Consider the following 13,975-nt stretch of genomic DNA (forward strand, 5'->3'; position numbering starts at 1 on the left):
AATGTATGCAATGTGTTAATTATTGAAACTGTCTTACCAATTTGATTTGAAACTGTCTCATTGCTATTTGTTTATCAATAAAATTATGGGAAAAATAAATAAGTAAATAAATAAACTGAACTCAAACTTGACTCTGGGCGGTGACTTGAGCCTCTGGATTCCCCAGCCCACTAACATAATAAAAGTTGCCCTCTAACTCCTTGGTGCAAAAAAGTCTTCTGTTTGGTTTGTTATTGGTTTTCTGCAACATTACTATAGAAACCCAAATTGATTCTCTGGTATCAGCATAAATCTTGCTAGAAAAAATATGTTTTGGCACACATCAAATTGTGTATAGTGCAAGATGCAACTAAAACGCTTACTAAAAGGGCCTCAGAAATTAGACAGCATATATCTTGGACTGTCTGGGAATAGACTGTATGGCTCCTCCCCTTAGCAGGACCAATAGTCTGTATAATCCTCCTCTTATTTAGGCTCTGTTTTCAGACTCCTGTCCCAGTTCTTGCAAGACCCCATCTGAACAATTACTAATCAGCAGTTGTCCCCCACATCCCAAACAGTTCCCCAAGGCTTTTCTTCCCTAAATTACCCACTCAACCCACCTGTCACACAGGAAGCAGACATGAGATCCAACTCCCATCTTCTTTTTTCTTCTTCTTTTTCCTTTCTTTTTTTTTTTTAATTTGTTTAAACCATTTTATTTAGTAGGTAGAAAAATTTTCAACTCGGGGCTGGTGAGATGGCTCAGTGGTCTAAAGCACCTACTTAGAACAAGCTTAGCAAAGCAAAAGGACCGCAGTTCAATCCCCCAGCACCACATGCCAGCCAGCCCCGCCCCCTGGTGGGCTGAGCTGGCCACACACACACACACACACACACACACACACACATAAATTTAAAAAAAAATTAAAAAAAAAAAAAGAAAGAAAAATTTTCAACTCATTGAAATTGCAGACAAAAATAAAAGTCCAACTCAAATGTAGAACATGATCATGTTGAAGAAATGATATCAGGTGAGTACCACACAGTGCACTTTTGTGTGTATTCTCTCCCTGAATCTAATATTTGGACACTGTGTTATTGTTTAGTTTTGTCTTCCTACAGAACTCACATTTTATCTGTTTGTGTGTTTGTGTGAAAAAGAGACATAGACAGCTTTAACTTAAGGAATTGGCTTGCGTGTTTATAAAAGTCCAATAATTACAAAATAGGCTAGCAGTTAGAGGCCAAGCAGAGTTAGTTTTATAGCTCAGTTGTAAAGACAGTCTGGAGAAAGTCTGATCTCTTCCTCAGGGCTCTTTTTTTTTTTTTTTTTTTTCCTTAAGGCCTTCAATTGATTAAGCAAAGCCTAAACACATTATGAAAAGTATAGTAGTCCCTCACTATTTTGTGGTTAAGCTTTCATGGACTCACTGTTTTGCAGGTTTTCAAAAATTTAATCTAAATTATTAATTGTTTCCTTTCTTTTAAAATAACACAAGGAAGAGGATGTCAGGCTCACCTTGGGTGGGACTTTCCAGCATCCAACCAGTTTGTCAGCAGCCACACTGTTCTCAGGGAAAAAGAAAAAAGAAAAAAAAAAAAATCCAGCTCAGCAGTAGTGTTGTTGCCCTCAGTAAACACCAGACAGGATGTCATAAGGGAAAGATAAGACAGAACACAGAATCTCCCAAGCACCAGGACCTCTGAAAACATCCATACATTTACTTTGGATGCTTTGAGTACTTTGACCTCTGTGGCACCGGACATTCAGAGAACTTTGACAGTGGGTGTTTGCTCAGATCTCCTCACCTGAAGCCCCACACCCCCTTACCAGATCTCCTGATCTCCCCACCAGACCCTTTGTCCAAGCCCTATATATAAAAAAGCCTGTTTTTCTCTGTACCCCACAGCCAACCTTTTCACCCCACACCACAATGCCTTTACACAAGACTTGTGGTCTCTGCTGGTCTCCTGACTTGCCCCATTCCTTCAGGAATAACTGGAGAACCTGGAGCATGCGCTGCAGTGCCAGCTGGCAGTCCTCAACCAGGCCCTGTACTAGTAATCGCAGGCTTTGCCTAGGGGCCTCCCCAGTTCTCCGGTATTCTACGACAGTGGCACAGACCCAAACCACAGGTAGTTGAGGATTATACCAAAGCAGTCGCCGTGGCAGTCAATTGGCACCCAGCCTCCAGCGGTGGTGAACACCTCCACGTGGCAGCTGAACACTGCTCTGAACAGTGCTCTGTCCAAAAGCATACAGAGCATGGTGCAGGGCACCGAGCTGCCCAGCAAACTGCAGGCGTGGCGCCAGGATCCAGATCCGAGGACTTAGCAACTTGCAGGGACAGGGTCATGGCGGCTATGGGGTCAAAGACCTCCACCAATACGTTGGGTGGAAGGCAATGTGCTTTTTTTTTATTATTATTTTAACATTTAGTGTGTGTGTGTGTGTGTGTGTGTGTGTGTGTGTGTGGCCAGCTCAGCCCACCAGGGGGCGCGGCTGACTGGCATGTGGTGCTGGAGGATTGAACCGCGGTCCCTGTGCTTTGCCAAGCTTGTTCCAAGTAGGTGCTTTAGACCACTGAGCCATCTCTCCAGCCCCGGCAATGTGCTTTAACAGCCCCACTCTGTGCCCTCCCGCTACCTCTAGAACCTTTAGCAAACACGCCCACTTGCCACTAAACTGCAAAACCAGTCCTTCACCCCACTGCACTTGTGCCACCCAGAAGCAGACACCAGGCAGACACGGTGCACCTAGGCCCCACCCCCAAGACGCACATCTACTGCTTATGTCCCTAATAAATTCCAAGTTGTGCAGTCCTAGGTCTGTCTACCTTCTTTTTTTCAGTCTGACAGTACCTTTAACCTTTGGCAGCTAGTTCTCATATACTGGGACTCAATTTTTCTAAAACATCACTATTCATCATTAGAGATTCCAATGAAAGCACCAGATTTCCCAAATTTCAGTGTAGACACCAGAATCCCAGGGGACAAGGGTTCCATGGCAGTGTTGGACTGCTACATGAAAGAGGTGCACAGCCCACAGTGTGTGGGCTTGAAGGTAATCCAAATAATCTGACCTGCAGGGCTCTAGATTCCTGGAACCCCAGTAAGGAGCGTAACTAAGGAGACTGAGGTCCAACCAACCTGACTGCAACAAAGAGGACCCTCCCTCAATTTCCCAGATAAAATCACCCCACAAACCAGAAGCCCGTGAAGGGAGCAGGGTAGACACCTTAGGTGTCCATGTGTGCCCAAGCCAGGCCCCACCCCAAGGTGATACAATTCATCCGCAGGGTGCTACTGGAGTTCAGGGCTCTGATTCAGACCTATGAGAAAGAGCATAACATGGTCCTCAATGGGACTACAGAAAGAATACCTTGAGAGGGAGAGCTGGCTACAAAATAAATATACATTGTTAGATTTTTAAAAAGTATTTATTGCAAAGAATGCTGGACACAGTCCAATTTGTAGCTGAGAACCAGTGCCACTCACCCCTGGGAAAGCAGGACCTCTGTACCTTGGGCACATCAACCATCCCAGCTAAAACCTGGCAGCCACTACCAAACAGGCTGCTCCAGGGCAGAGACAGGGAGAGGCTGCGACTATGTACATCTGGCCCCCAGATTTCCCTCCACCCTGTCTCCAGACCCCATAGAGCATCCGTGTCCATTAACTCCTGCCTTCCCTCGGTACAGAGAAAAGAGTCCTGTGTGACTTGTCCCTGGTGACACCCAGACACCTAGGAACAGCCACTGACCCAAAAGTACCCAGTATGGCTAATGAGTGAATACATCCAGGTGACAGAAGTCATCAAAACCGTAAGAGGCACAATCAAAAGCTACAGCCCCATGTCCCAAAGCCAAATGTGTGCTTCTTGGGCCTGCATGGGGTTCAGAGCTCTGACAGGAGATGACTCCAAGAGGAAGATCCTACTCCAGCACTATCCTAAGCATCTCCCTGTTTGTCTATGCTGTGGCAGCATATGGGAATGAAAGGCAATAGTTAGGGCCAGGTGTCCTGATTTTCCTTAGGAACAGGTGGTACCTGTAGGCTACAAAAGCCCTGGGGGCTATAAAAGGCAGGTTTCTCTGCCAGGCACAGGCATAGAAAGGTTCTGGGTACAAAGTGAGGTTGAGCCAGAGGCCTGACTCCACTAAAGCCACCTGTGGATAGCAGGGTCTTGACCCACTAGCCTAGGCATGTTCTGGTCCCACCCCACAATGTGCTGGCTGGTCTGCTGGCCAGGTATAAGCTGGAGCCAGAACCCACAGCCTGGACCTAAAAGAACTCAGGGGCATAAGAGATGCCAGGTCTCATAAGGCCATTTTCACCTGGCTCACACACATATAACCTAAGCTGTATCAGGGCTAGAGAAATCCTCCCTTGCCAGGGGCTACCTCTGGATTCTAGCCTTTCCTCAGTCCCTAGGGAGAGGCCACAAACACCGGCACAGGTTTTATGGGACCACTGCAAGGTTTCAGTGGCATTCACTGAATGCACAGTTCTGCCACCAATGTACATTCCTGTGTGGACAGAGGCAGCCACAGCAGAGAGGCTCCTGGCCACCTGACTATATGTAGCTGCCACCGTGAGAATCTCAGTTGGGAACCAGATGTTCCCAGTCCAGTGTATGTAGTCAGGATGGGGCGGCCACATGTGCTTCCTCCACCTCACAACATGCTGGAGTGGCACACTGCTTTCCTGAGTCTCCATACAGTGAGTGACAGACTCAGGGCCTGGCCAGTGGCTGCCACTCCTTGGTTCCTGGCAAGGAAGCACAGGGAGGACTCTCCCTGTCACCTACAGCAGCAGAGGCTCAGGATCCCATGAAGATCTGGCCACTGGCTCAGCAAGGAGCCCCCAAGAGGTGAGGCTCTACAGGGTCTCCCTCAGGCAGCTGGGCCTCAGTGGGGACCTCTCAGTGAGACTTTCCATTTCACATTCACAACTATACACTTCACAAGCCCATTGGCCTGCTGACAGCGACCATCTGAGAACTGCAACAGAGCAGCTAGTGGCCAGCACTCTTGCCCTACCTGGGCAGTGCAGTCTGGCCTGGTGATTCTTAATAGCAAGTCAACAGCCACGGCAGCCTTGTCACTATCATCAAGGAGGCAGATGGCTTTGCCAGGGGTTCTGGGTGCTGCCAGCCATACACAGCTTTGACTGCTCCCATAAGGTCACTGTCACACATGCTGGGAGGGCTGGAATGACCTCATCCATAGAGATCTACACCCGCCCAGGCATCACAGTGGATGAGGTGTGGTCACTGGTGAGCAGGGACTGTGACAAGGGCTTCCTCTGGAGGCCGAGAGATGTCCACATTCTGCAAAATGATAGAAACACAGAACATTAACCCTGTAGTAGAAATAGGTGAGACACCTGCTGCCTGCTTCCCTTACCTCTGTGGCTACATGGACAGTCATACAGCCCTACCTCTAAAGCCCGAGCCACAGAATCTCAACCCTGACCTAAGAGTGTAGGGTCATGACTTCCCAGCACACAGTGGGTGCTCAGACAACATGACTGAAGCAGGGGTGTCACTGCAGGCAGGTGAGGCGTGAGCCGAAGCCAGGCTGCGCCCTCTCTACTGCAGGAGGAAGCAGTGGTTCTGAGAAGAATCTCAAGAGCTTTGACTTTGAACTAGGCCCTCAGAGCTAGTCACAGTGGTGCACACCTAAAATCCTAGCACTCAGAGGCTAAGGAGGGAGGACTGCTGTGAGTTAAAGGTCAAAATGTAAACAATCAAACACAAAAAGGACCTCAGAAAACACAGGCAGCAAGAACCCTTCTACAAAAACATCTCCAACAGGCCCAGAGATAGCTCAGGGGTAAAAGCGCCTGCCTCGCAAGTGCAAGAACCTGTGTTCAATCCTCTGTACTACAAAAAAGAAAGAAAAGTCTCCAACTAGGCATGATATCTTTTTTTTTTTTTTTTTTTTTCCTGATTTGTTTATGTTTTTGAGACAGAATCTTGCTATGCAGTTCAGGCTGGCCTTGGACTTACTATGTAGCCCATGCTGGGCTCGAACTCATGATGATCCTCCTACTTTAGCCTCTCTAGTGCTGGTATTACAGACAGGCACTGCTCCAGTTAGAAAGGGTGCTCATAATGCCCAGGTTGAGGTCAGGGATGTGGAACAACTCCCATCTGCCCCCTTGAGGCCTTCCTCCTCTTGCTCAGCTGAGACTCTCCTCCTTGTAGGACCTTCATGGTGACACCACAGGGAAGTCAACCACACCCAGGCTCAGGCTCTTCCTGCCTTGGTGGCCCAGCATCCACATCCTCCTCCACCCCAAGGCAGCTGGCCTTGGAGCACCTAACCAACCTTCAGCCCACCAGACAGCAGATTGCTGTGGCTGAGAACAGCCTTGGCAGAAGACTCCAGCTCCTTCTGGCTCAAGAAAGAGAAAAGCCTCAAGCAGGGGCCCTGCAGATGTAGTTTCTGGACCCCCCGGGAACAGGCCCCCACCCTGCAGGGACCCCAGTGCTACCTGAGGCCTGTTCCGGTGTGTGTTCACGGCTGCCACATTCAGGAATATGGACTCCACTTTACAACCTGCCGAAGGTAGAGGCAAATCCAGTCCCACCTGGTGATGCAGCCTCCACCACAGTGGACAGAGGAGGATGGGCTTGAGATGGGGTGGCTGCTAACCCTTACTCTGGCCCTCCACCTCCAGCAGCTCCAGGAAGGTAGGCAGGACGCAGTCACAGACCCCAAGTCACCCATCCCAGAGGCTGCAGGTACTCAGAGCAGGCACAGGCCTTGCTCAACATGGGGACACTAATCTTGGCGGCCCAAGCAAGCCATCCTCACCCTGACACATAAGATCCAATCAAGCTCACTGCAAGGGGGACAAGGAGTAAAGGGGATTATTGCACGGTGGAATGACACCAGCTACCACAGAGCTACATGCTGCCGTAGAGCTTCATCCTTCCATGAATACTTGTGTTCCAGGAGATCAGGAAGCTGCGGGTGTCCACTGGTGCAGTGAGAGACATGGTGGACACACTGCACTCCGAACAGTTTAAGGCCCAGCCCTGGGAGCCACTGATGTTGAGGAGGTTTAAGAAATAACAGTAGAGGGGCTGGAGAGATGGCTCAGTGGTCTAAAGCACCTACTTGAAACAAGCTTGGCAAAGCACAGGGACCGCGGTTCGATCCCCAGCACCACATGCCAGCCAGACCCGCCCCCTGGTGGGCTGAGCTGGCCACACACACACAATAAATAAATGTAATAAATAAAAATAAATAAATATTAAAAAAAAGAAAAAGAAAAAGAAATAACAGTAGAAAAGCCTCTTATGCCATGTGGGTTGGGTGACAGTTAAAGAGTGGTCCCCCGGAGGCTTCACGCGATCATATAAACTTTTCACTTTGTGATACTCAGTACTAAACAAAGGGTGTTATGCACACTAAGGTGTGAACTCTTAGCTATACCCCGAACCTAACACATAAACTTCTTTATCACGAACTTAAGGAGCACATCAGGAATACTAGTACAGGAGACCAAGGGCTTGTCCAAAGCATGGAACCCTGCAGAGGGCAGGGCTGAAGTGATCCCGGGTCAGTGCACAGGGGCTCCCTTACCGTAGGCCACAGGAGTGAGCTTCAGGACTGTGTGCAGTGGACACTTGAGGTAGGGCAGCTGTTCTGTAGACAAGGAAGAGAAGGCTGACATGCAGGGGATGCCCAGGGACTGACTCTCTCATGCACGCATGTACACGCACGCACACGCACGCACACGCACACACCCCACCTCCCTGGGGCAAGGCCCTCACCTGCTGCCTTGTCAAGGAAGTAGGCCAGGAGGCAGCGCATCACAGCCTGGTGGCAGATGACCAGCACATTCTCCTGCCTCTCCAACTCCATGATGACAGGCTCCAGTCGCTGCACCAAGTCCTCATAGGACTGCAGGGACAACAAGGGAAGGTGTCTCTAAGGCTGGCTCCAGGGGCAGGCACATTGGACAGTGAAGACACCACCCCACTGCAGAGAGTGTGGCCCCAGGCTTCTTCCAGCCTTGCTCCCGAGGGCTTGGTGGACAGCTGCCCCAGAAGACAGCCACAGTAAGACGACTGGCTTGCCGAGGAAGCTGATGAGTATGGGGGAGGGACTACCCAAGGAGCCCGCTCCCCACCCCTAGCAGCTCATCCCAGTAGGACTGAGAGGACCCAGCCTCAGGTTCCCACTTCAGGGGCCACCTCCTGCCCATTCATGGGCCCTGTGCCGAATCCCCCAGCATGAACTTCCTGTACTGGTGATCACGGCTGGTGGAAAAGGCAGACAGGGTGCACAGGGGCAGTGGGGAGGGAAGCAGAAGTCCCAGGGTCCCTCTGGAATGGGACAGTCAGACATCCCTGAGGTCCTCATGAACACCATGGTCTGCCTATGGGATGCCTTTCACCTCACTATGGTAACTTGCACTTGGACCTCTGCTGGTCCCTGGCCAACACTTCAGTAAGCAGATTTAGAGATTTTTTTTTTTTTTTGACCAAAACACTGGGCCTTCCTATGAGGGGAGTGAAACTCCCCTATATGTAATATGTAGCCCTTCAAAACAAGGCTCCAGTAGCTGAGCTTAATATGGCCCACACTCTACTAGGAAGCAATATCAACACAACACATTGTTCTGTGCTTACCCCAGTAGCTCTGGGAAAATCCTAGATCAATTCTTTTATCCTTTAGACAGGGTCTCACTATGTAGTTAAGACTGGCCTTGAACTTACTATATAGCCCAGACTGGCCTCGAACTCATGGCGATCCTCCTGCCTCAGCCTGCCAAGGCTGGGATCACAGGTGTATGCCACCACATCAAGCTCTTAGAGCAATTCTTTTGGGAACTTTGCAATTGAACTTTCCCTACTTTGCTCTACTGCAACCTGCTGGTTCTAAATCTGAACTCTCCTTTACAGGATAAAGCTGGGAACATTCCCATTAGTCAGAGCCCCACTACTCCTAAGGACAGCATAGCAAGCACGTCCTGGGAGCCTGCCAGCTGGGTGGGGAGCCTCTGTGCACGCGCATGTGAAAATACACACTCGTGTGTCTTTTTCTGTCTTTTTGAAGTGCTGGAGATCCAACTGGGACCTTACACATACTATGCAAGGGTTTTACTGAGCCATATTTCCAACCCTCTGAGCCATATTTCCAACCCTCTCTGGGGGGAGTTTTATTTGATCACTATCCAAGCCCAGCTCCCAGAAGGAAGAGGAGATGCCTGAGTTGATGGCACCCCTGGGTCCTGATGTAGGCCTCGGCTGACCAAGCCATTTGTCTGAGGAAAGGAGACAAGTGCAGGTTGCTTGTGGTAGCCACAATCTATCTGAGGAAGGTCCTCCCAGGGTCTGGAACCCAGGCAGGGTGAACCTTATACTGCAGGGAGGACAAGATCACCCTGTGATGAGGGGAAGCATCCAGAGGAGAGGTGAAGGCCTGGGGCAGAGGCATAAGCAGGCAGGACCTGGCACTGCATCCTGACTCCATGGCCACTCAAGTGCCCTGGGAAGGCCTGGTCTAGGAATGCCAGTGGACTCTGAGCTATTGGCATCCTAGGAAAGCCAGGACCACTCAGCTTGGCTCCCATTCAGGCTCACACCCAAGCCCTCGGCCACAGGTGGTACTCCTAGGATGGCAGCAGGTACTAGCACTGGGTCCCCATGATCCACCTACCTCTCCCTTGGGGTACCGATACCGGTACTTGTCCTGGTCCCGCAGGGCAAACTCCAGTGGATAATGATCCTGAATTTCCTCATAGGTCATTTCCTCACAGACACCCTGGGGAGACACACAGACACCACAGCTTTCACCTCAGGCCTAAACAGCCTTGGGGAGTAGCAGGTAGAAGAGACCAGTTTACAGGGTACTTTCTCAACTGTTTAGAAAAGTAGTCTCCTCAGCACACTGAGCATGTTGGCAGTCATCTGTCTGTGAGACTGTTAGAGGGGACAAAAGCAGTGGCACATGTCTATACTCCCAGCACTCAGGAGGCAGAGGCAGGAGGACTGCCTTGAGTTTGAGGTCAGCCTCAGCTCCCTAGTGAGCTCAAGCCCAGTTTAGATTGCGAAGTGAGACCCTGTCTTGAAAGAACAAGAGATAGCTCAGCAGCATAAGCACCTGCCTGGCAAGTACAATGTCCTGAGTTCAACTCCCAGTATCATAGGGGAGAGAGAGAGAAAGAGAGAGAGAGAGAGAGAGAGAGAGAGAGAGAGAGAGACAGAGACAGAGACAGAGAGACAGAGAAAGACAGAGACGGAGAAAGAGACAGAAAGAGAGCAAAAAAAGCTACCAGGGCCACTCTCATCCACCATACATAATCCATCTGATGTAGGAGAATGAAACTCCCAACCAGAAAGGTACCTGGGATGAGTTCATGTTCTCTTAAACTGAAGAATGAATTTTAGGAACAAAGAGAAGAGCTGAATATACTTATTGGGGGAAAAAAAGCTCCTGTCCTAGAGAGGCACAGAAGGGGGATCAAAGGGATTGCCCCCAACCCCAAACTGTCTCTTCCAGAGACTTTTATAAAGTGAAACCGAATGGTGAGGCAGGCCTAAGGTGGACATCATGGGAACTCGCTTAAGTGAGCATAAGGTGTGACAAAACTATGGTCAACCAATGAGATTACAAGCACCATTGCTCAGGTAAAATTCATTAAATCCAGGACCAAATGAGGAAGCCAGTCTTGTAGCAAGCAGGTATGAATACGGAACAGGATCTCTTCCTATTGGAGGTGACTCCTTTTGGGCTCTTTCAAGGTAATTGATACCTATTTAGAATATCAATCCCTGATGCCCATCCCTAGGGAAATATGTGGCTGCATTTGTTCACTCCTTTGTCTTGAGGTGTGGCCCACAGTGAGAGTGTCTGTCTCTTCCCAAGTTGAAAAGTCACCCTGTCTTCCCTATTGTCTCCTTGAGGGCCTGGCCCTATCTGACTGCCTATAACATTTCTATCTAATTTAGCTGCCTAGAACACACCCATTGAGTTTATGACATAAAAACAAAAAATGTTAGCTGTGTGTCTTCGTGTGTGTGTGTGTGTGTGTGTGTGTGTGTGTGTGTAGGTGTGTGTAGGTGTGGCCGGCTCAGCCCTACCTGGGGGTAGGGCCAGCATGACATATGGTGCCTGGGTCGAACCTCAGACCCTGCGCTTTTCTTGTCTAAGCTTGCCTAAGCAGGTGCTTTAGACTGCTGAGCTCTCTCACCAGCCCCAGCTGTGTGTCTTCTCTGTGCAACAGTAACTGTAATGCAAACCTAAAGCAAAACATCACTTATATTATCAGGACACACACATGCGTGTCCGTGTACACACACACACACACACACACACACACACACACACACTACAGATTACCTTATACGAAAGTGAAAACAAAACAGAACAAAAATCATCCAACCACAGAGAAGAAAGCTGATTAAAAACTAAGATAGCTGGCCGTGGTAGCGCATGCCTACAATTCCAACATTCAGGAGGCTGAGGCAGGAGGACCCCTACGAGTTCAAGCCCAGCCTGAGCTACAAAGAGAGACCCTGTCTCCACTGGAAAAAAAAAAAAAAAAAGAATAATTAAAAGAAGGAGGAAAAGGGACGTTGCTATCAATCTTACAGAAATGAAAAGCATTATAAGAAAATGCCATAGGGGCTGGTGAGATGGCTCAGTGGTCTAAAGCACCTACTTAGAACAAGCTTAGCAAAGCACAGGGACCGTGGTTCAATCCCCCAGCACCACATGCCAGCAAGCCCCGCCCCCGGTGTGCTGAGCTGGCCACACACACACACACACACACAGAAAATGCCATAAAAAAAAAAAAGAAAGAAAATGCCATAAACAACTAGATAGAGTAAGACCTAGGTACCCATGGGCTCCACACACGTGTTCAACTAACCATGGTTCAAAAATACTTAAAGAAAAAACTGCATCTGTTCTGAACTTAAACAGGCTTCCTCATCATTATTCCCTAAATAACACAACATAACAACTACTCACACCTGTCTGTGTGGGGAGAAGACCGTTGTGACCCCCTGAGATGCTGCTGCTGTGAGGGAAGACACCAGTGCTTGGGTTCTTTATTCTGTTGTTTTGGAGTCTGGAGGCAGTGCTGGGGTAGAGCCAAGGCTCTGCACCTTGTGGCCAAGGATCTCTACCGCCAAGCCACACCCCAGCCGTGCAGATGCTGTAGGCAGCTAAATTACATAGAAATACTATAGGCAGTCCAACAGGGCCAGGCACTCAAGGAGACAGCACTAAAGACAAGATATGTTTCAACTGTGAAAGAGACAGATGCTTCTGCTGTGGGCCAACCCTAAAGACCAAAGATCAAACAAATGCTTACCTCCCTAAAGATAAGCATCGGGGATTGATTATCACCTTTAGGTAGCCAGAAAGAGTCACTAATTCAACTGCTACAGGTTGGCTACCAGATAAACTCCTGTTCTATATCTAGGCTCGCTTGCTACATGACTTGTTTCCCTATTCAGTCCTGGATTTAATCAACTATACCTGAGTGCTTGTAATCTCATTGGTTGACCATAGTTTTGTCCCACCTCATGCCCCCTTAAGCGAGTTCCCATGATGTCCACCTTAGACCCGCCTCACCGTATGGTTTTACTTTCTAAGTCTCTGGAAGAGACAGTGGTGGGGGGAACTGCTTGGGTTCCCCTTCTGTCCCTCTCCAGGACAGGAGCTTTCTTTCCCCCAATAAATATATTCTGCTCTTAACCTCTGTTCCTAAAATTCATTCTTTGGTTTTAGAGAACACGAACTCACCCCAGGTAACTTTCAAGTCGGGAGTTTCATTTCCCTATAACACAGGGCGCTTTAAATTTACTCTTTTTCCATTTGAAAGTCTGATTATTTTAGTCTGTGAAATAAACTGACAATAGACAGATGACAGGAAACACATTATATGCCTACACCAGGGACATGCATGTGAGACTGGAAGAGATAAAAGACAACAGGACCCAGCACACACCTGGGAGGCTGAGCAGGAGCATTACAAGTTTTAGGACCACCAGGACAATTTAGTGAGATCGTGTTGCAAAATAAGTGAATTATAAAAGCTGCTTCTTTTTTACCCAGGTATAGCAGTGCATGTTTGTAATCCCAGCATTTGGGAGGCTGAGGCAGTAGGACTGTCATGAGTTCAAGGCCAACCTGAACTACATAGGGAGTCCCTGCCTCAAAAAACACTTTTTTGCTTACTTTTTACAAACAATATTCTGAAGACAAAAATCAAAACAAATACAACTGTAATGATGCACTCTGCCAGTTACATTATTAAGAAAACAGCAGAAAAGAAACAAAATGGAATAATATACCTTCATCCCCTCTAACAGTGAGTTATTTCCTGCTACGGACTTTGAGGAGTGTTTTTTATTTATTTATTTATGTGATTTTTGAAAGCTTTAAAGTAATGACTACAAGAACAAGAACACTGTCTACCTTCCAAATCACAGAAAAGGTATGTCCACAGAGAAAAACTGGAATAAAGAGAAAATTTCATGATATTGAAAACAAGAACTAGCTGGGCATGGTGGCACATGCCTGTAATCCCAGCACTGGGGAGGCTGAGACAGAAGGATCATTTCGAGTTCGAGACCATCCTGTGCTACAAAGTGAGCTCAAAGCCAGCCTGAACTACGTAGTGAGATCCTGTCTCAAAAAGACGAAAAAAAAAGAAAAGAAAGAAAGAAAGAAAAAGAAAAGAAAAGCTGCCAGCTTTTACATCTGTCATCCCAGCACTCAAAAAGCTGAAGCAGGAGGATTGCCATAAATTTAAGGCCAGCCTAGACTACATAGCAAGATTGTCTTTAAAAAAAAAAAAAAAAAACAAAAAACAAACAAAAACAAAAAAACGCTGGTGTAATGGCACACCCTTGTAATCCCAGCATTCTAGAAGCTAAGGAAGGAGGACCACCTAGAGCTTGAGGCCAATCTGGGCTACACAGTGAGTTCAACAACAGCCTGTTGGCCGGAGATATAGT

The 13,975-nt window shown here is 48.2% G+C and overlaps 1 protein-coding gene across 5 annotated transcripts in view; it reads right to left on the bottom strand.

Moving 5' to 3' along the window:
* Positions 1 to 3,406: 3,406 nt before the first annotated feature.
* Positions 3,407 to 13,975, bottom strand: part of Pfkfb4 (6-phosphofructo-2-kinase/fructose-2,6-biphosphatase 4) — a 39,958-nt gene continuing 29,389 nt past the window's right edge. For all 5 annotated transcript variants that reach the window (XM_023705650.1, XM_023705661.1, XM_004625057.2 and 2 more), the window contains 5 exons: positions 9,663 to 9,767; positions 7,772 to 7,901; positions 7,581 to 7,643; positions 6,484 to 6,548; positions 3,407 to 5,314 (listed from right to left, as the gene is read on the bottom strand). In XM_023705650.1, coding sequence (XP_023561418.1) covers positions 5,255 to 5,314; positions 6,484 to 6,548; positions 7,581 to 7,643; positions 7,772 to 7,901; positions 9,663 to 9,767 — 423 coding nt within the window. In that variant the 3' untranslated portion in view covers positions 3,407 to 5,254. The remainder of the gene's footprint in view (positions 5,315 to 6,483; positions 6,549 to 7,580; positions 7,644 to 7,771; positions 7,902 to 9,662; positions 9,768 to 13,975) is intronic.

This window comes from Octodon degus, unplaced genomic scaffold (assembly GCF_000260255.1).
Source record: "Octodon degus isolate 3935 unplaced genomic scaffold, OctDeg1.0 scaffold00008, whole genome shotgun sequence".
Lineage (NCBI taxonomy): Eukaryota > Metazoa > Chordata > Mammalia > Rodentia > Octodontidae > Octodon > Octodon degus.